This window comes from Bos indicus, chromosome 10, assembly GCF_029378745.1.
Source record: "Bos indicus isolate NIAB-ARS_2022 breed Sahiwal x Tharparkar chromosome 10, NIAB-ARS_B.indTharparkar_mat_pri_1.0, whole genome shotgun sequence".
NCBI classification, from domain to species: domain Eukaryota; kingdom Metazoa; phylum Chordata; class Mammalia; order Artiodactyla; family Bovidae; genus Bos; species Bos indicus.
The window spans coordinates 89,558,503-89,578,559 of record NC_091769.1 but is presented as its reverse complement, the minus strand read 5'-3'; the positions used below and the strand labels follow the sequence as shown (position 1 = coordinate 89,578,559).

General features: G+C 43.5%; 1 protein-coding gene across 10 annotated transcripts in view; it reads right to left on the bottom strand.

Moving 5' to 3' along the window:
* NRXN3 (neurexin 3) overlaps nt 1-20,057 on the bottom strand; it is a 1,810,124-nt gene that overhangs the window by 1,317,023 nt on the left and 473,044 nt on the right. For all 10 annotated transcript variants that reach the window (XM_070797936.1, XM_070797932.1, XM_070797934.1 and 7 more), the window contains one exon: nt 199-500. In XM_070797936.1, the coding sequence (XP_070654037.1) occupies nt 199-500 (302 nt within the window). The remainder of the gene's footprint in view (nt 1-198; nt 501-20,057) is intronic.

The following is a 20,057-nucleotide window of genomic DNA, read 5'->3' as shown; positions in this document are numbered from 1 at the left end:
GGAGAATTGAAGTAAGAGGAGAAACATATTTTAATCATTATCCTTGTGAAATTGTAAAGGCTGGGAGAAAGCTTGACAAATGCTCACCCATATGGTACCTCTACCCTTCTCCATGTAACCTAGCCCATCACCTACTTCACACCCCCTCCCCAGCCCCCTAAGAGGAGCCTCCAGGCGCTCTCTGCCCTCAGCCATTACCTGCCGGAGGTTGCGCGTCACTTTGACATCGTGCCAGGCGTTGTCATTGAATTTTCCATTCACTGGCTCCACAATGGCCTCGAAGGCCCCGGACCCCAGGTTAATGACCAAGGAGACCGCACCATCCTTCAGAGCCAGGTTGACATAGTCAGCTGACTTGCCCGTGTGCAGGATAAGGCCATTCCGCTGCCAGGTCTTAAAGGACAGGGTGATTTCATCACTGCTGCTCTGGATCGGGTTCTGAGACAGGTCGTAGCACAGGTACTCTGAGCCTCGGAAAGTGGCCACATTCTCCTCTCGAGCTGCAGGGAAAGAAAAGGGGAGAGCGGTCAACACTTGACTGGCAGGAGCCAAGTCAAATACCAAGGAGAACACACACAACTACAGGGCACTGGCCCTGCCAGGGGCCTGATGCCAGCACCACACTCCGTGCACCTCTTCCACAGGCTTGTATCTAAGGGCCAGGGAAACTAGCTGAGAAGCTGTGTGTTCACACAAGGGCAGAAGACTGAAACGATGATGCAGGAAGGCTTGCTGCCTTGCCTTCAAATTTTCCCAGAGAAAAACCTAAAGGGAAAATTCATGCAAAACAGTAAAGTGAGGCTTTTGTTGCTTTTGCATCAATATCGGCTTTTAAATGCCTGTAAAAGGGCTGGTTTAGAATGGATAATTAACTGTTCTGACAGAGCGTCCTTTAGCTCCAGGTACCTTTTATTGACCAATAAATAAAAATCAATTACCCTGAAAGATTTGGCTCTAATTTCTATCCATCGGTAACATGGCTAAGTTTGGTTTCCATGGTACAGTCCTGCGCCCAGTGGAACAGGACTGGGTTTCTAAAAAGGAGGTTGAACTTAAGGAAATGACTGAGCAGATGAGGAAAAGGGAACAGAATGGAATTTGATAATATGCTTTGATATCACACTAGACAGCAATGCCTCCCTTTTATCCCAAGGGACCACTCCCTGAAGGTCTTTGAGATGGCCTGAGCAGACCGTCCTATGCAACAGCTCTCCACAGGACCAGGGGTCCACAGAGCCAACATGGTATCCCACGGGGACCCAGACTCTCTTTCAAGACCATATTCTAGACCCTGGGGGACTATAATTTGCTACCCAAAGAGCCCCAAGTGTGTTCCCAGGGCTTGTGCAGGCCTCTTCTCTGGATCAATTTTCTGAAGGCAAATCATGCTTGTCAGTGGACTAGCCCTGGGGACTATTTGTACAGGTCTACACAGACCTTGGCCATGTGGGTGGAGGAACCCATGTGCATTTGTACCAGACCCCATGATAAGCGATGGAGCTGAGGAGGGATAAAGGCCACAGAGCCAACCAGAGGGGCTAGTTCTGCCTATGCTGATATTCCCCAAAGCAGAACTCCCAGGAATCTGGAAATGCTACATGAGAACCTGACTTAACCGAGTAGTTTAGACGATCTATTTTTAAGGCAAGAGGATAGAAAGTATTTGACTTAATTATTTGTTGATTTATAACTTAGACACTCTGCATGCAACCCCACTTAGAGTAGATGGCTTGCCTGGTGGCCCAGTGGTAAAGCATCTGCCTACCAAGGCAAGAGACTAGAGTTCGATCTCTGGGTGGGGAAGATCCCCTGGAGAAGGTAATGGCCACCTGCTTCAGGATTCTTGCCTGGGAAATCCCATGGACAGAGGACCCTGGTAGGCTACAGTTCATGGGCTCGCAAAGTGTGGGATACGACTTAGCCACTATACAACAACTTCGTATCAGGGTTGGTCAAAAGTACCTCTCGATAAAAGGAAATGAGTGATAAAACAATTTAGAGATGCAGTTTCCCTTTAAAGAGGGGTGGGGTGGGGTGGGGCTACAAAATAAAGTTGAGGAAATTCTATTTTTCCTTCTAGACCTAACCAAAGCCAATCCACCTTAACTCAAATCGTTATCAACCATCATAGCCTTTGGTAAGCTCCTTAAGGAAAATCAAATAAATATTTTCTTATCATGAGATAATCATCACTCTCATAATGTGAAGAGATGACCACCCAATATATAGTATTAAGTTCATCATAGCATCACCACATCATTAAAACGTAAACCTCAACATCACAGTCCAAGGAATGAAAAAAGAGATAAAGTATGTCCTGTATCTTCCAGAGGGCCTCAGGGACATGTATACACCCGCACATGTCTGTTTGCATACACACTGCTATAAGCAAAAGGGACTCGTCCCCCTCTAAGTGACCACGGTGTTGCTTACACAGGTAAGTAGTGAGTACTCCTCAGCACGTACCATGCCAGATGTATTTTACCAAAATTAGTCCCCCCAAATTCAGAGTAGATATTTGGCACTACATCTTTGAAACAGGTCCATCCATCCAATCCCCTAGTGCCCTACTTTAATTAGCTCTCTTCCCATTTCTGCAGAAATAGTTTTGTCAGAATTCAACTGGACAAGCTCTTTTGTACAGTAGACCAGAGGTGACCCTGATTTACAGCAGAAGATGGCAAACCCAATGCAGTTATCACCGCTAAGCTCTCTTCCTAACAACATGGATGTGCGTACAAACAGCTACTATGCCTGTCCTTGGCGCCCAACATGGTGTAGTAGTGGGTGTCTTCCATAAACATTTTAGTTACACCTTGTGTGCCCAGTGAACCGAGACAGACGAGCAAGGAAAGGAGGGCTTCTAAAGAGAAGCTTCAATTAATCATCGAGTACCCTTCAAAGGGGAAAGGCCTGACACAGAACAGCAAGGCCCCAGGATATTATTTAATATACTATGTGGCGCTTAATATTTTTCACATAATTAGACCAAGGAGTCTGTCAAAATAATAAATTTTAGAGCTATAAAGGATTTTAGAGATTGCCTGACTTAAAACATTCTTTTTTCATTAAGGTAGAAACTGATGACCAGGAATAAGTGAGTTGCCCAAGACGAGACAGTTTGTCCTACTCTGGGCTTCTGCTGCCTCTAAACTTTTCTCCAAATACCAGTTTCCTTTCGCCCTTCATTCTGGATATACCACCTGCCCTTATTTTGCTGCTTAAAGGGAAGGAATGGTTCCACTGAGCCATGTGTTGATTTACAAACCATCCCAAATTTTGAATAAACTAAGCCAGAGACCTATTCCTCCTACCCCCCATGTAAATCACACTTCCTCACCAAAAGAAATATTTCTCTTTTCCTCCTGGAATCAGTGTATTTAAAACTAAAGAGCTGATTTTATGTAGAAGGCCACAGGAGAAAAATGACATCATTAAGAGGCCATCACAGTAAATAAATCAGAAATAAAACCAATGAGAGAAAAAACTATGCAAACCACACACATATTTATGCTAATACCCATGCAAATTCATCAATGAAGATTTTATGCATCCTTGAGAGTATATTACTTCGCAAATATCTGCTCAGTGGTAAAGAACCTGCCAAGTAAGAGAGGTGGGTTCAATCCCTGGGTCAGGAAGATCCCCTGGAGAAGGAAATGGCAACTCACTCTGGTGTTCTTGCTTGGGAAATCCCATGGACAGAGGAGCCTGGTGGGCTAGAGACCATGAGGGGCCAGAAAGAGTTGGATAGGACTTAGCTACTAAACAACAACAATGAAAACTGCTGCAACCGTTTACAACCCTCTAACTCTCTTCATTCAATGATGAATTTCCCCAGTTTAACCCTTTCTCTGGGCTGGAGAAGGCAGTGTCACCCCAGATGTCATGTATCTCCTTCACGTGTCAGTGAAGAGTAGACCACTGAAAGCTACTCCCTGAATCGTACTCTAGATAAGCAAAATCATATCATTTTTAATTCATAGGCTCCTTTCCCCTTTATTGTCACAGGAAGGAGAGGCATAGGCAGTGCATGACCCAGTCTTTAAAAGAGAAAACAAGGGGCTTGCCAGGAGAAAGCCTGAGGACCTGGAAGAAATTGTTCCTTTGTATACTTTCACAACTGACATTTTTCTCCTAGGAGCCTGAACTGTCTAAATTTCCTTCCAGTGGCTAAAGCTCAAGCACTTTCTTATCACCTTGAAAACCATACTAAGTTGATAGTGAATATAACTAAAGGTTGCAAAGCCAAATACTGACAAACACGTTCCTAAGCCAGTTCAATTCTCCAAACTCGCCAGTAGAAAGATTTAATACCGCCCCCAAATCTGCTTTCTACAGTGAGTGTCTACACCGAGGAGGAGGTTGAAGAGACAATGCAGTCACCTTGTACGTATTCAGGCTAAATAGGTAGAGAAAATGAATGCAGGGATTATGTAACACGGCATACAACGGCTTAGCGTAAAGCTACAGCTTGGCAAGAGGGCAGGTGCTGAAATGGCTAATGGACTGTGTAGATTCATTTAGATTATATCACTCCAAAGTTGACAATCAATTGCATAAGTGTTAAAATAAAAATGTGACTCTCACTGCGTGAAAAGCAGAGCTCAACCCTGTATGACAACAAATCGTTTGCCCATTACTTGAAAGTGTCCAATTGATTAAACACTAGATGCAATCAAGATAAGTATAACTCGAGGTTTTGAATCAGTTCGTATAGACATATAAAGCACTGATCTTTCAAATGACTTATTAATCCAAGGACTGATCTATACACAGCATTAATAGGCATTTACTCAGCTCTGTTTTCCTCTCTCGCCCCCCCCCCCAAAAAATCCAACTACTGACTTATATATCAATAACTATTTCTCTGAGAAATTCCAAAATAGATTAAAATAGTCTTTTTTTTTTTTTTTTTTTTTACTGTGGAACTTAAGATGTATAAAGAAATACATATCTCTGTTGAATTGGGCCTGTGGTTACTGATAGCTTGATGTCTTAGGCTGTGAGATTAAGAAATAGGAACTTTATTCTAAAGGTCGGGAGGAACCAATGCCTAACTTTACTGAGAGGATGGAAGGTCTGATTAGCATTTTTTAAATATAAGATTATGCAATCCAGCTTCTGTTGGGTTGAGAGTGAACTGGAAAGAAATGAGAGCTGAAGGCAGAGGGCCCAGTGAAAATAAGAAAACACATTTGAACTACTCTTCCAGGGGGTGCCTGAAACTGCTTCAACCCAAATGTTGATACAGCCTAGTGGGGTTTGCATTTCACTGGATAAGAACGGAAGCAAAAGTTCCTAGAAGAGACAGCCTAAGGACTTGAGAAACAGAGATTCTAAAAACCTGGAGACCATAGGAAGAAGCCAAAGTTTGGCTACTTTAGATCCAAATGCAGCCATGGAAAGCCAAGGGCCAGAGGTTAAAATTTGAGGACAAGGACACAGCACTAGGCAAGAAAGGGCTCAGGTGAGAACGGGTCAGGAATGGGAAAAGTGAAAACTGAAAGTTTGTCGCTCAGCCGTGTTCGATTCTTTGCGAGCCCATGGACTGTAGCCCACCAGGCTCCTGTGTCCATGGAACTCTCCAGGCAAGAGTGCTGGAGTGGGGTGCCGTTCCCTTCTCCAGGGGATCTTCCTGACCCAGGGATCAAACTCAGGTCTCCTGCATTGCAGGTGGATTATTTATTAACTGAGCCACCAGGGAAACCCAGGAATGGGTAAAGGGGGATTCTAGTCACCATTTTAAAAAATATTACATATTTCCAAATGCTTTCTTAATCATCCTTTGTATTCCTTCCACAGCCTGTGAGGTTGCTTGGCTATGATTACACCAACGCAAGGAAGAGGGACACACGGTTTCCATAGGTTATCCAAGGCCCTTGGAAGCATTTAGAGCAGTTCCCAAACCTCAGAACTCCGATTCTCATTCCATCACTTTTGCCACATAGCCCACCACCACCCTCGCCAGGAATTCAAATTCCCAGAGGAGAAGGTGCCTGACCCTGTATCTGATGTCTTGAAACTGCATGAAGTCCCTTCTGTCAAAAGGAAAAACCACTGACAATGAATGACAGGTGAGCACCCACTCAGGCGGCAGGAGCCCAAGCAGGGGCCAGCTTAACTCAAAGTCCCCTGTAGGAGCAGGTTGGAAAAAGCCAGACCGAGATCACACTCTTCACCCTCATCAGAGAAAGAGCCTTAGAAATGGAATGTTTAGATACCACTTAGGAGAGCCTGTTAGAATGCCAACCCCTGTGGGGCGGCTGTAACTACTGGGCCTGAGCAGAACACCTGCTAGTTCCAGAAAAGGAAGCAGGAGCCAGCTTTCTGAGGACAGATTCCAGAGACTCAGGCAAAACTGTTCTCCCCTTTTACCACACCCCAGTGTTCACCAGGAAGGGCTTCCCTGGTGGCTCGGGGGGTAAAGCATCTGCCTGCAGTGCAGGAGACCAGGGTTCAATCCCTGGGTCAGGAAGATCCCCTGGAGAAGGAAATGGCAACCCACTCCAGTATTCTTGCCTGGAAAATCCCACAGACAGAGGAGCCTGGCAGGGCTACAGTCCATGGGGTCCCAAAGAGTTGGACACAACTGAGCGACTTGACTGTCACTTTTCAGTGTTCACTGAAGCACTGTTTACAATAGTCAAGACAAGGATGCAACCCAGGTGTCCACTGACAGAGGAATAGGTGAAGATGTGGTCCATATATATGCAATGGAATATTATGCAGCTATTAAAAAGAATAAAATAATGTCATTTGCAGAAACACGGGTGGACCTAGAGAGTGTTATACTGAGTGAAATAAGTCAGATGGAGGAGAAGAAATATTGTATGGCATCCCTTATATGTGGAATCTAAAATGAAATTATACAAAGGAACTTACTAAACAGAAACAGACTCACAGTGATTGCTTGGGGGTGGGGGAAGGATGGGGAAAATGGATAGTCAGGGAGTTTGGGACGGACAGGTACACACTGCTTTATTTTAATATGGATACCCAACAAGGTCCTACTGTACGGCCATGGAACTCTGCTCAGTGGTATGTGGTAGCCTGGATGGCAGGAGGGGAGTTTGGGGGGAAGAATGGATACAGACATATGTATGTCTGAGTCCCTTTGCTGTTCAGCTGAAACTATTGCAACATTATTTATCAGTTGTACCCCAAAATAAAATGTTTTTCCAAAAAAAAACAAAACACTACTCTAATCTTTGAATTCTTCATTCTTCAATAGGCCTCCGCAGCAGCATGGTACTTTATTCTGCACTGATGCAAAGATAACCCCAGCTGGCAATCCTGGCCTGGCCCACCCTGGAGCTAATGAGCCACAGAACACAATATGAGCTACTGCTGCCCTCCCTGGCAGACAAAGGGAGGTGGTCCTGAGGCTGACATGCTGACTCTGTTCCTCTGATCCACAGATTCAGCAGGGTTTTGTCCTTCCTCCATGGGTGCAGTTGCAATGAGAGGTTTCAGGGTCTTATTTTGGAAACTAACACATCACCCAATTCAAGGGAAGAAGCCCTGAGGAGGATGGGAGATGCACGAGCCCAAGTCAGGGGGTTACAGAAAGCAGAAATAAGAGAGAAGGCCACGATTCCACAACCGTTCTACTCGTTACTATAGGGGCTGCATCTCCACTCCATCTGAAAGTCACCCTGAGGGAAAACGCCCATCTGAGTCATTTGCTGGCAAAGGAATAAGTTAAGGTGGATGGGTGTGAGTCTGTTCACACACAATTCTGTTTTCCATGCAACCTGCTAAGCATCCAACATACAGAACAACTTCCACCCCTAAGGGCTTCTTACAAGCTATGTGTAGACACCCAAGTTAGCGGTTGGGCTATGAGAGGACCATATCTGCAAAAAATGAGGGAAAAGCAGAAATCTTCTTCCCAAAAGAATGGCCTAGAAAATCACGCTGTACTGAAATCACTAGAAAGCTAACAGCATCCTGAAGACCGCATGGCTCTCAATTGTATTATAATAAAAGTTAAATTTCTGTTTATTCATTCAAGGAATAAGTATTTCCAGGTACCTATTATGCATCAGGTGAGGTACCATGTGAGTAGGAATAATTCACCTCCATTTTACTGAAGAAGAGAAATTATAAAGCTGAAGAAACTAGAATGCCAGACCTGCCATGGACTCACATTACTCAGGGCACCCTCCTGTAACTCACAGTGCAGGGGAACCGTGGACTTGATAACATGGAATTTAAAAATAAGGCTTTGAAATGGACAGACCTGGGTTTTATAGCCAACCCTGGAATTTACCTAACTCTGTGGAACCTCAGCTTACTACTTAACTTCTCTAATTCCTACTTTCCTAGTCTACAGAATGAGAAAAACCACAGTACATATTTCACAGATTCACCACGAGACATGAATCAGATAAAGTTCCTGGCCCAGGTCCCACACTAGATACATTAGCTATCGCTGTTGTTGTTGATAATGCACATATAAAAAAGTGATTACAAGTGTCGTAAACGTTTAAGAGGTGATACGGGTCTTGACGTATGAGTAAGAGTTCACCATACAAAAGAAGGGATGGCGTTCTACTTAAAAGAAACAATGCATTCACTGGTAGGATCATTAGAAAAGCATGGGGTGCCCAGGGGATGGTGAGAAATTCAGTGTGGGTAGAGTAGCAGGTGCATGAGGCTCAAGCTGCAGGCAGGAGCCTTATGAGTCATATTCCTGGGGCACGGGGATGGAGAACCTGCAGAGGAGAGCTTCAGCTCGTGAGTGCATTGCATCAACAGGTCCAGTGGATGGACTAAGGCCTAGAGAGGTAAAGAGGAATCCTGGAGACGCCGCCAAGAGAGAATGAGATGACTGAGGGGCCCTGGCCTGAAGCAATTGTGTTGCATCTCCCTGCTGGCCGCCCACTGATAATAATTTATGTGATATGTTGTGCCTTATACTTCCCATAACCACCAGATCTACATGAGTTAAACTGTATCTACACTTCTTTCACTACCGGCTTCTCATTTTAATTGTGGGTCAGACCATCATTGAACACAACAACACACTCTCTCTTATAGAGGGAACTCCATTTTCCTGTCCCATGCCTTCAGAAGGGACTCTCCAGAAGGCAGTCATTTGGAATGACACATGGACCTTCTCTCCTTTACCCATTCAAATCCTCCAGGGAGAGAAGTCAATCGTCTGCTCGATCTGAAGCCCATAGATCCATATTTCTTAATTTGGTGGTCACTATTTCCATATGACTTCTCTCTCTCTCCTTCAGCTCTGCCCCTCCTAAGATAATTATGCATTCTCCTCTAGGCTCCCCCACGCAGTGAAATCCATCAAGGTAGACTCTGCCCCTACATGAGAACGCCTGGGGTTTTCTAAGTCTTCAACCTATGGCTGAACGACTGAGTTTAATTCAGGGGGAAAATTACCAGGAGGCCCAGTAGGACTGCAGATCAAAGCCACATTCCCTAACCCAGCTCTTCCAGCACTGGAACTGATGTCTGGAGCCTTGACCCGACTGCCAGCATCCCTCTTGTGTCTCTTCCTCAATTAATTCAGGACACTATGGTTGCTGGTTGTCAACCTCAGATAACCAGCACCTGGACTGCTTTCACAGTCCGATTTCGAAGATAACAGACATCCCTGGAACTGCATCAGGGCAGTGATGAGTAAATACAATGAGTATATCAATAATACTAAAGCCAGCTCTGTGCCACTGTGTTATTCAGATGCATTTCTTGAACTTACACCGAGGATATGGGTGAATAGAATGGTAAAAATTTAACCAGGGTCACAAACTTGAAGACAAATTTTAGATTGAGTTTTGATGTTTTTGAATAAAAAAATACAGAAAGTACACACACCCACAGACCTACATAAGCATTCACCCTTGGCCCAGCCCTCGAAGAATAATCTTCATGTTTATTTTTTTTTAACTAGCATCTTTTATCAAAGTTCCACAACAACTAACGCAATTGTACAGAGTACCTAACATCTCATTGTGAGACTATATTCTACAGAGTTGATGAGGACAAAGAAAATTACTAGGGACACAGAGGAGGAGAGAAGAGGATGGAAGACTGTAATTTTGATAAAAACAAAATTAATAACAATGAAATGCATCCAGAATTATCCTAGAACAAGAAGCAGATCATCTAAAATGACTTTTTTTAAACAATGGTACTAACCCTAATTGCTAACTAAATTAAATACTCACTGTATTCACACATAATGTTCAGGAAGGAATATAAATGTCACAAAAGTTCACAGAATTTGGGAAAATTCAAACAGACATTTAGATATGTAGAAGCAATACGTGGGTTTTTAAGTTCACATGGAATTTTAAAATACTTTTGTAAAATTTCTCTTTTCATTCAAGATGAAAACAAGTAAAAAGTCCTCCATAATAAATCATCACTGTAGCATCAGAAGAAACCTTGGAAGATGATCTAATCTATTTCCTACCTTAATAAGTCTACATCTAAATCATCTTGTTGGTGAATTTTTCCACCTTTAAATATCAAAAAAAATAAATAAACCCCAAAAAAACCAAGATGATTTGGTGTTATGTGAAATTTCCTACAGACATTTCAGGAGCTCAAATGGTTCCTAGTCCAAAATGACTCCAGGATACTGAGAGACTGCCAAGCTTCATTTGGGTGATCAACAAGGAAGAATTAATCAATACAAGGTATTAAAGACTTTTACCAAATATTTCCTTCATTCAGCCCAGGATAAACAGAAAATAATGAGTATAAACTGTGTGTAGCCAATAAATGTTTACTTCCACTGACTTATGCACACATACGCACACATAATAATCACTAATCATTATATATTACAGCACTATTCATATGCAACAAAAATAGGAAAAATCTACCCATCAATTTCACATAGCGTTTATTTCTGGAGAGGGAGAGAAGAAAGGGAAACAGGGAGATATTCAACAGGATTGTCTTTATGAAAGGACATAAAGCAAAAATGGCAAAACATTAAGATTTGTTCCATATGGGCGATAACTAAGCCAATGTTTATAATATCCTCTACTACAGGGTCTGTTCTCTTTTATGTTTGAAATATAAGCATTCATTTTTTAAAAGTTAAATCCCTGCAGATGATTCTGATAAAATACCTAAATCACCAGATAAATCTTGAACAATCCTTTGGCTATTTACAGGTAGATGTCAACTCCTCCACAGTGTCTTTCTGAGTGGCAGATATTCATAGCTTTTCAAAATCTCCCATGTACCCCAAAATGTGTTAAATGAAGACTGAATTGAAATGAAGTTGAACTGATCACAGCAATGCTAAAGTAACCGGTTCTTCTCCTGCCTTGCCCACTCCTGAAGACCCACTGCAAAGTGCCCCAACATCCCAGGGTTCAGCCTGGCTTCTTAGGAGGAAAGAGGGGAAAAACTGATGGAAGTGAGGGGAGAAGAAGACACCTGTGTTTACCGCCATGTGACGGCCCCGCAGCCAATGCTGGGGGTAGAGAAAGCCGGCTGGGGTCTGGGGGACAAGTCTCCGCACAGGCCTCCCAACGACAGAATAAAATCACTCTAGTTCTTTAAGAAAATCCCCACTGAGAAACCTGAATCCTTGCCCACCCCTTTGGCCTTCCAGGGCAGCAGGCAGCCCAGCCCTCCTTTGTTAGCACTGGGGGCGCTAGCCTGCAAGTCTAGACAGAATGGCTGGTTTAAAGGCCCTGGAGTCAATGCCTGCACAAGATCAATAAGGCTTTTTATGGCACAATGAAAACTTTCTATTTTGTTAAATGTGGCTAATCTACCATTTCTGCAGTACCCTTAAAGCTTTCAGTGCTGAGCACTCGAGCCAAGGTGATTAAAACCCTGTTCAGAGACACAAACTGCGGAAATTTGCTGATGGAGAGGTGCAAATCCTGGAGACACGGGCTGTATCTTCTTTTATGATGAAGTGTGCATTTCCTTTTCCTCCTGTAGAAATAACGGTGCCAGTAGGGATGGGGTCTGATCCTGACAAAAATGAAAACTGTCCCATGCCAGGACTCTCGGGAAGGGACAGATGATGCTCAGGGTCCAGTGTAACTGAACAAAAGGGTTTAGTTTTTAGTGAACCTGAAGGTGGATGAGGATGGGGTATGCTGAAAGGGGGTGGAGAGGGAAAGTTCTCTAAAATGCAGGCAGACTTACAAATCAGCTACTTAATTCAGGAAACCTAAATAAAGGAGAAAATCTTCAGTGACTGCAAATTCAATTATAAATTGAACTAAATAGAACTCAAATAAAGTGCTTATTTCATTTGCATCATTTCTTCACCTCAGATTATTAGTAGAGCTTTTTTAACAGGTATAATTTTTTTTTGCCATCGTGTAAAAAGGACAGGTGTTAATATTTATTGAATTTGTATTATGGTCCAGGCTTTAACACAGAGAGAGTCTAAATAAACTAACACTACACATAGTATCTGACAAGAATTGACCAAGACTTTTTTGGTGATTGGAGCTACAAGAATTCAAAACACTAACCACCAGAACCAAAGTATTACTAACAGAAATAACATTCCTGTGTGTTCATATGTCATCTGGAAGGAGAGCCTTTTCATTGGAATACTTGGTATGTTTCTTATCTAACTCTCATAGAAGCCCTATGAAATAAAGTTTGATTAGCCCCATTTCACAGATGATAAAACTGAGATTCACAAGGGGTGAAATACATGTGCAACACTATAGCTAGTACAAAGCAGATTCAAAATACACGCCAAGGTCAACCTCTAAGCACTGTATGCTTTCCTTCAGATCATGCTGTCTCCTGCTGAGGGTTGGGTATATTTTGCAAAGGCCTCTGTCAACAGTATTCCTGTGGGACATGAACTATTAATTTAAATCCATGTGCATGTGTGTGCGTGCACATGCGCACGTGTGCACACACACACTTGCACATTCTGTCACATATTCCAAGCCACTTTCACATACATTATCTAATTTGGTAAAGCATCCTTCTGCAGCTTTTATAGTAACCTCTATCTGTTCAACAAGGGTAGATTTTCAACATTTAGATGTATTAACCACATACCCTGGGATATGAATACAGATCATTAGAATGATAGAGAAAATTGTAAGAATTCTCTAAATTTGAAACACTGCAAATACATAAATGCTAAAAAAAAAAAAAAAGCCCTTAATTATGAAAGCATAAAAAGGAAATCCCCTTCTGATGCACTGAATCTAAAATGGCAACCCTCCTTCTAAGTCAGATTATTCATAAACCATTTACAGATGCTGTATCACTTCAGCAAGCTCACTGAAGCTCCAGGGCCAAACAGCTGGACTCTGACTCTGGAGGGTACAGTCAGAAGTGTGCTCAAGTTTCCCAGAGAGGGAAAAATTATTTGACTTGTTATTAGAAAGGGCACACAAAATTGAGATTATAAGACTCTGAAAGAGATGCTCGAATTGGTTTAGTTTTCTTGTGTAGCCATTTATGATGGATATTTACAGTTCCCATGATGTGGATAAAAGGGCTTCCCAGGTGGCTCAGCAGTAAACAATCTGTCTGCAATGCAGGAGATGCAGGTTTGATCCCTGGGATGGGAAGATCCCCAAGAGATGGAAATGGCAACCCACCCCAGTATTCTTGCCTGGCCAACCCCGCAGACAGAGGAGCCTGGCGGGCTATAACCCATGGGTCCTCAAAGAGTCAGACATGACTTAGTGACTAAAAAACATGATGTCAATAAAACCAAAATGGTAATCCTCTTCAGACATTAATTAATGGGTAAGATTTGTCAATGGCATCTTTTATCCATGGGTTGTGATACAATCAGGAATGATGTAGATATCCAACTATGATATGAAGAGGCTACACAGGCTATCCCAGACATATCTGCATATTATCCCCAGTTGATCAAGGCTTCTGACCACAATTTTTCAGTGAATGAATCAGAACAATGGAAAGTGAGGAAACTTAAGACATACAGAAACACCATCCAAGACTCAAAAAAACCACAAAAAAACAAGTAGAACTGCTGGCTCATTCCTGCCAGACATGGTGACACCCATACACAGCTATCAGCAAAGATGAATCTGGATATGGTGGCAATTGAAGGCTGAGAGGAAGCTGATTGAATCTCATTCTGTGATTTAAAGGACCAGATATGTGGTCTTCTCTCTCTTCAGGAGTGATCCTCTCATGACAGATGGACTACATCAACTAAAATCAACACGGGACTAAGGCAGACAGCAGAACGTCATTATCACAATTTAAATTACCATCAAAATATCCTGCAGTCCACAGATTCGTAATTAACCATGGGTTCCCAAGCAATGGGGGCCTCTGGACCACTCCTCAATGACACTGGCTGCTGCTACTGCTAAGTCACTTCAGTCATGTCCAACTCTGTGCGACCCCAGAGACGGCAGCCTACCAGGCTCCCCCGTCCCTGGGATTCCCCAGGCAAGAACACTGGAGTGGGTTGCCATTGCCTTCTCCAGTGCATGAACGTGAAAAGTGAAAGTGAAGTCGCTCGGTCGTGTCCGACTCTTAGCGACCCCATGGACTGCAGCCTACCAGGCTCCTCCATCCATGGGATTTTACAGGCAAGAGTAGTGGAGTGGGGTGCCACCGCCTTCTCCGCAATGACACTGGACCACTTTACAAAAGAGCAGTAGTGCCCCACTGTCAAATGAAATAGAAAAGCATGATGGCATCAAAGACAGGAGAAGGAAAGAACCTATAACTCAACTGCTCCTCTACGATGTACCTGGAATAGTGAAAGTCCCTTTGCAAATATTGTTTTTACAATCCTACGATGCCTTAGAGAGTAGGCATTATCACTGCATAAATACAAGAAGATGTCCATAGGCCCTGAGTTGAACGTGATGGTGATAATGATAATGATGAAGACAACTACCATTTTTGAAGCTTACTGTGTTTCAGGGGCTTTAGCTGTGGTGTAACTGTTATGCACATGACATTTAATACAATCTTCACAATAATCTATTCAGGTACTATTATTTGCAGTTTTCAAAGGCGGGACTGAGGTTCACAGACTCAAGGCTATCCAAGTAGAATAACAATAATTGACAAGAAAGGCATTTAGAATGAAGGTAGACTTGGTGCTAACTTCAGTCTCATCGCTTCCTCTACTGCAACAAGAGTTAGGTTTTGTACAGTATGGCAGTTTCTCAAAAAATTAAAAACAGAACTACCATGACTCCGTGATTCCTCTCCTGCATACATATCCAAAAAACCTAAAAACACTAATACAAAAAGATACATGAACCCGAAAGTTCATAGCAGCATTATTTACAACTGCCAAAATATGGAATGCTGTGTGTGTGTGCATACATATGCACACACACAAATATGGAGAAGGAAACGCAACCCACTCCAGTGTTCTTGTCTGGAGAATCCCATGGACAGAGGAACCTGGTGGGCTAGTCCATGGGGTCGCACAGAGTCAGACATGATTGAAGGGACTTAGAAATACTTACATTGCTAAGTGTGTATATATATTCACACACACACATATATTTATATACACACATAAATATTGCTCAGTCATAAAAAAAAGAATGAAATTTTCCCATCTGCAACAACACGGACGGACTTAGAGGGCATTATGCTAAAGGAAAATAAATCGGACAAATTGTAAGGCGTCGCTTATTCGTATAATCTAAAAAATACAACAAATTAGTGAATATAGGAACTTCCCTGGTAGTTCAGTGGCTAAGATTCTGCACTCCCAGTGTAAGGGTCCTGGATTTGATCCCTACTAGATCTCACATCGGAGAAGGCGATGGCACCCCACTCCAGTACTCTTGCCTGGAAAATCCCATGGGCGGAGGAGCCTGGTGGGCTGCAGTCCATGGGGTCGCTAGAGTCAGACACAACTGAGTGACTTCACTTTCACTTTTCACGTTCATGCATTGGAGAAGGAAATGGCAACCCACTCCAGTGTTCTTGCCTGGGGAATCCCAGGGACGGGGGAGCCTAGTGGGCTGCTGTCTCTGGGGTCGTACAGAGTCGGACTCGACTGAAGCGACTTAGCAGCAGCAGCAGCAGATCTCACATACCACAGCTAGACATACCACATGCGGTAATGAAGATCAAAGATTTGAGTATCCCAACTAAGACCCAGTGGAGCCAAATGATAAATAAATCTTTTTTAAAAAGAAGCTGACTCACAGATGTACAGGACAAACGAGTGGTTACCAGTGGGGAGAGGGAACTAAAGACGGACAATTTTGGGGTGAGGGGTAAGGGATACAAACAATTATGTATAAAATAAGCTACAAGGATATATTATACAGAACAGGGAACACAGCCAATATTTTACAATAACTAAGTGGAGCATAACCTTTAAGAATTATAAATCACTATACTGTATGCCCATAATGGATGTAATACTATATACCAACTATACTTCAATAAAAAAAAAGTCAGGTTTTATATAAAAGTCCTTCTCTTGAGATCAGGAGTAGCCAGTTTGGATAGGAACCCTCTTTGATGACTCTCTCAAGCTAGCTAAGTTTTATTCATCTCCTGCTGGTTTCTATGGCAAGACAGCAGACCTACCAATATAACCAGATTACACACCTTTCACATTTGGCATTATCTACCCAAATGTATCCAATCATTGATGCTGTTGTTTAGTCTCTTAGGCAGGTCTGACTCTCTGGGACCCCATGGACTGTAGCCGGCCAGACTCCTCTGTCCGTGGGATTCTCCAGGCAAGAATACTAGACTGCATTGCCATTTCCTACTCCAGGGGATTTTCCCGACCCAATGATCAAACCTGGTCTCCTGCATTGCAGACAGATGGATTCTTTACCACTGAGCCACCTGAGAAGCCTCGTGTAATCATTACTGACAGTCAAAGAAAGAGAGTTGACAATGTGTTACCTGAAGCCTGTAAGTCACTCACTTGATCACTTAGCCATCCATTCAGACACCACATTTTGAGAGCACTAGTCATGTGGGAGGTTAAGAGTGAAAACAGAAGAGCCCTATCACATTTCTAGGGGAGGCTAAAGTGGAGAGTATCCTCAAACTGGGTCATCCTGAACTGTGACCAGGTTTTGAAAAAACACAGAGAATTATTGCAACCTGATGATATTACTATTCATATAATTTATTCTCTTTTTTTCCATTGCAGAAGATGTGTACCATTTCCTTAAATGCTCACCATGAATATCGTAATGGACAGGCTACACGGACGAATCCCAAGAACCATGATTTAGGGTTTACCTCAAGGCACTGAGGGAAAAAGGAATTAACACGTTTTCATATCCATGTCCGGTGAAGGATATGCGTCTCACTGATGCCTTGCAGGTAGAGTTGGTAAAGTGAAATTTAGCCATTAGTGATGGAAGGTACTTTGAAAATCATTTTCTACTTCTTTATACAAGCCTAGCACAGCTCAGCATTTGTCCAAATGAATTAGCAGTTGAGGCAAGACCAAAACCCAGGCTTTCTGGTTTTTATGTAAGTGAGTTAGTTGCAAAATAACAACGGGGTGGACACGTGAACCCAGTAACTGAAGGGCCAACTCCAGAAGTTTGATCTCTAAGATGCTGGATGCCTAGTTCTTACTTGAGTTCTTTCTCCAAGGCCTCCTGCACATGTGGCACATCCAGATACACATTACATTCATGTCCCAGAGTCCCCAAGGCTGGCACTGGGCAACGCCTTTCCCTGGAAAAGGGCTCTGGGTAAGCAGGGCTCTGGGTAAGCAGTGCTCTGCCCAGAGCTCACATGGCTAAGCCACGCCCTCGATGTGGGTTACCTCTGCTACTCTGAGCTTCCTTTTCTTTTCCCCCTGCATCAGTGGAGACTCTAGGACTTCAGGGAGGGAACACTGCTGAATGACTTCCCTGCAATCTCCTGAAAGCCTTATCAGCCGTGTTCAGCCCCTCTTCTGACAGCTGACCTTTTCCATTGCGCTCAAGTCCAGGGAAAAACAAAAGCACCAAAACAATTAAAAGCGGCGAAAGAGAATGAAGGAGGGGCAAAGAGACTCTAGCCTGATGCAGAGCAGCAACACATAACTTTCTTTAAAAGAAAAAACAGAGGGGAAACAAAAGATAAGCCAACACAGTGAGGAGGGGCAAGCATGAGAAGACTGGATTCTCTTTATTGCTTATCCTGATGGCTGCAGAAGTCATGAAAAGGCTGTTAATAAATCTGAGAACCATGCTGGTGAAGGAAAATGAAAAGGACAAGAAAGAAAGCAGCAATGGCATGCAATAGCTGGTGACATATAAAAAGGCTCTCCACTCCCTGCATCCCTGACAAGCATGCCAAGTGGCCCAGGAACACCCTGAATGCAAAGCTCCTTGTCTCAATAACACAGATGAGCCTACCACCTGTCAACAGCCTCAAATCCATCCTTCAAGGCCCTCCGAAGACCCCAAGAACACACGCCTTGTGTCACTCCCACCTGGAAAACAGCATCTCTTCCCCATCTCATGTGAAATGCACTGGTAACTTTTATCTGACACTGACTTAGACCACATCTGGGGAGATAAATATATACATCCAACCACTTCCCCAGTGGCTCAGATGGTAAAGAATCTGCCTACCATGCAGGAGACCCAGGTTTATTCCCTGGGTTAGGAAGATCTCCCGAAGAAAAGACTGGCAACCCACTCCAGTATTCTTGCCTGGAGAATTCCACGGACAGAGAATCCTGGCAGGCCACACAGTCCACGCGATGGCAAAGAGTCAGACATTACTGAGCAACCTTCTCTTTCACAGAGAGGTCAGAACAAACAAACATGTCTAAAGACAAAAGAGAATTCTTTTTTCTAAGTTTTACATTGATTTTGAAGGGGGAAAAATAATGCTACACCCCTTCACCTCTGGACAGTTTAGGGAGCACCCATGATGACAGTTTTCTGCAGATCTCTGAGAGATGGATTTCATTTCTCTGTCCAATTGAATATGCCATGAACCATGCTGACAGGATGCTTTTTCAGACACAGGTGGGTCTCAATACCACCCTGCTCTACCCAACCCTGGTTACAGAAGTGAAGTAAAGCTCCTTCTAACAAGCTACACAAAGAAAGGTGAAGTTGAGTATTGCTGGAGGTCAAGGTCTACATGGACCCTCTGGTGCAGTAGCTCCGAGTGGTTTGTCCCCTTACGTTGATTTGTTAGCTTTTCACTATTTAATAATAATGGCAGTAACTGGCTCTGGAGATCTGACCACGCACTGAGCACTGTACTCACCTCCTTGACTGGTCGTAGGCAACTCCAAGAGGCAAGGATGGTCATCATGGTCTGTGTTCTCCAGACATGAGAGTGGAGGCTCTGTAATCTGTCCCTGGTGCCTCAGCTGGTAAGAGGCAGCATCAAGGCTCACACCCAGGTTTGGCTGACCCAAATTCACTTTTCACCACCGCCCTGTATTGCCTCATCAGGCAACCTCAAACCTCACACACGCGTGGAGTGAGATCAATCACTGATCTCTCCTCTGAAGCCTCAAAGCCCACTTCAGTCTGCCAAGGATTCAGGCTGAAGGAAGTTCTAAAACTGTGGCTGATGGCCAAGAGTCATTTCTGCCTCACTTCCCGGTGGGGGGCAGGGATAACCTGTGTCCTGTGGGTCTGGAGGTAAGAAATGCTCCCTTTCAGCTCCTGCATGCAGGGCCTTCTCTGCCAGAGTCCTTCCCAGATGCAGGCAAGCTAGGCTAATTTCAAAACAAGCTAGACTCCCTGCAAAGTGCACAGAGGTTGCCAGTGACCTTCTCTTGGCATTGGATATTTGGCATCCTTGGTCTTCCATCAATCAAAGGGTAAATTTTTTTTAAAAAAATCAAATAACAAACAAGAACACAACCCTAACCTTCCTTGACAAAGCACAGTGCATCTCACTTATATTAATACCCTTTGTGGGTACCAAAGATTATGCACATGATTAGTCACTCAGTCATGTCCAATTCTTTGTGACCCCATGGACTGTAGCCTGCCAGGCTCCTCTGTCCATTAGATTTCCCAGTTAAGAATCCTGAAGTGAGTTGCCATTTCCTCCTCCAGAGGATCTCCCCAATGCAGGGATCGAACCCTTGTCTCCTGCATCACAGGCAGATTCTTTAC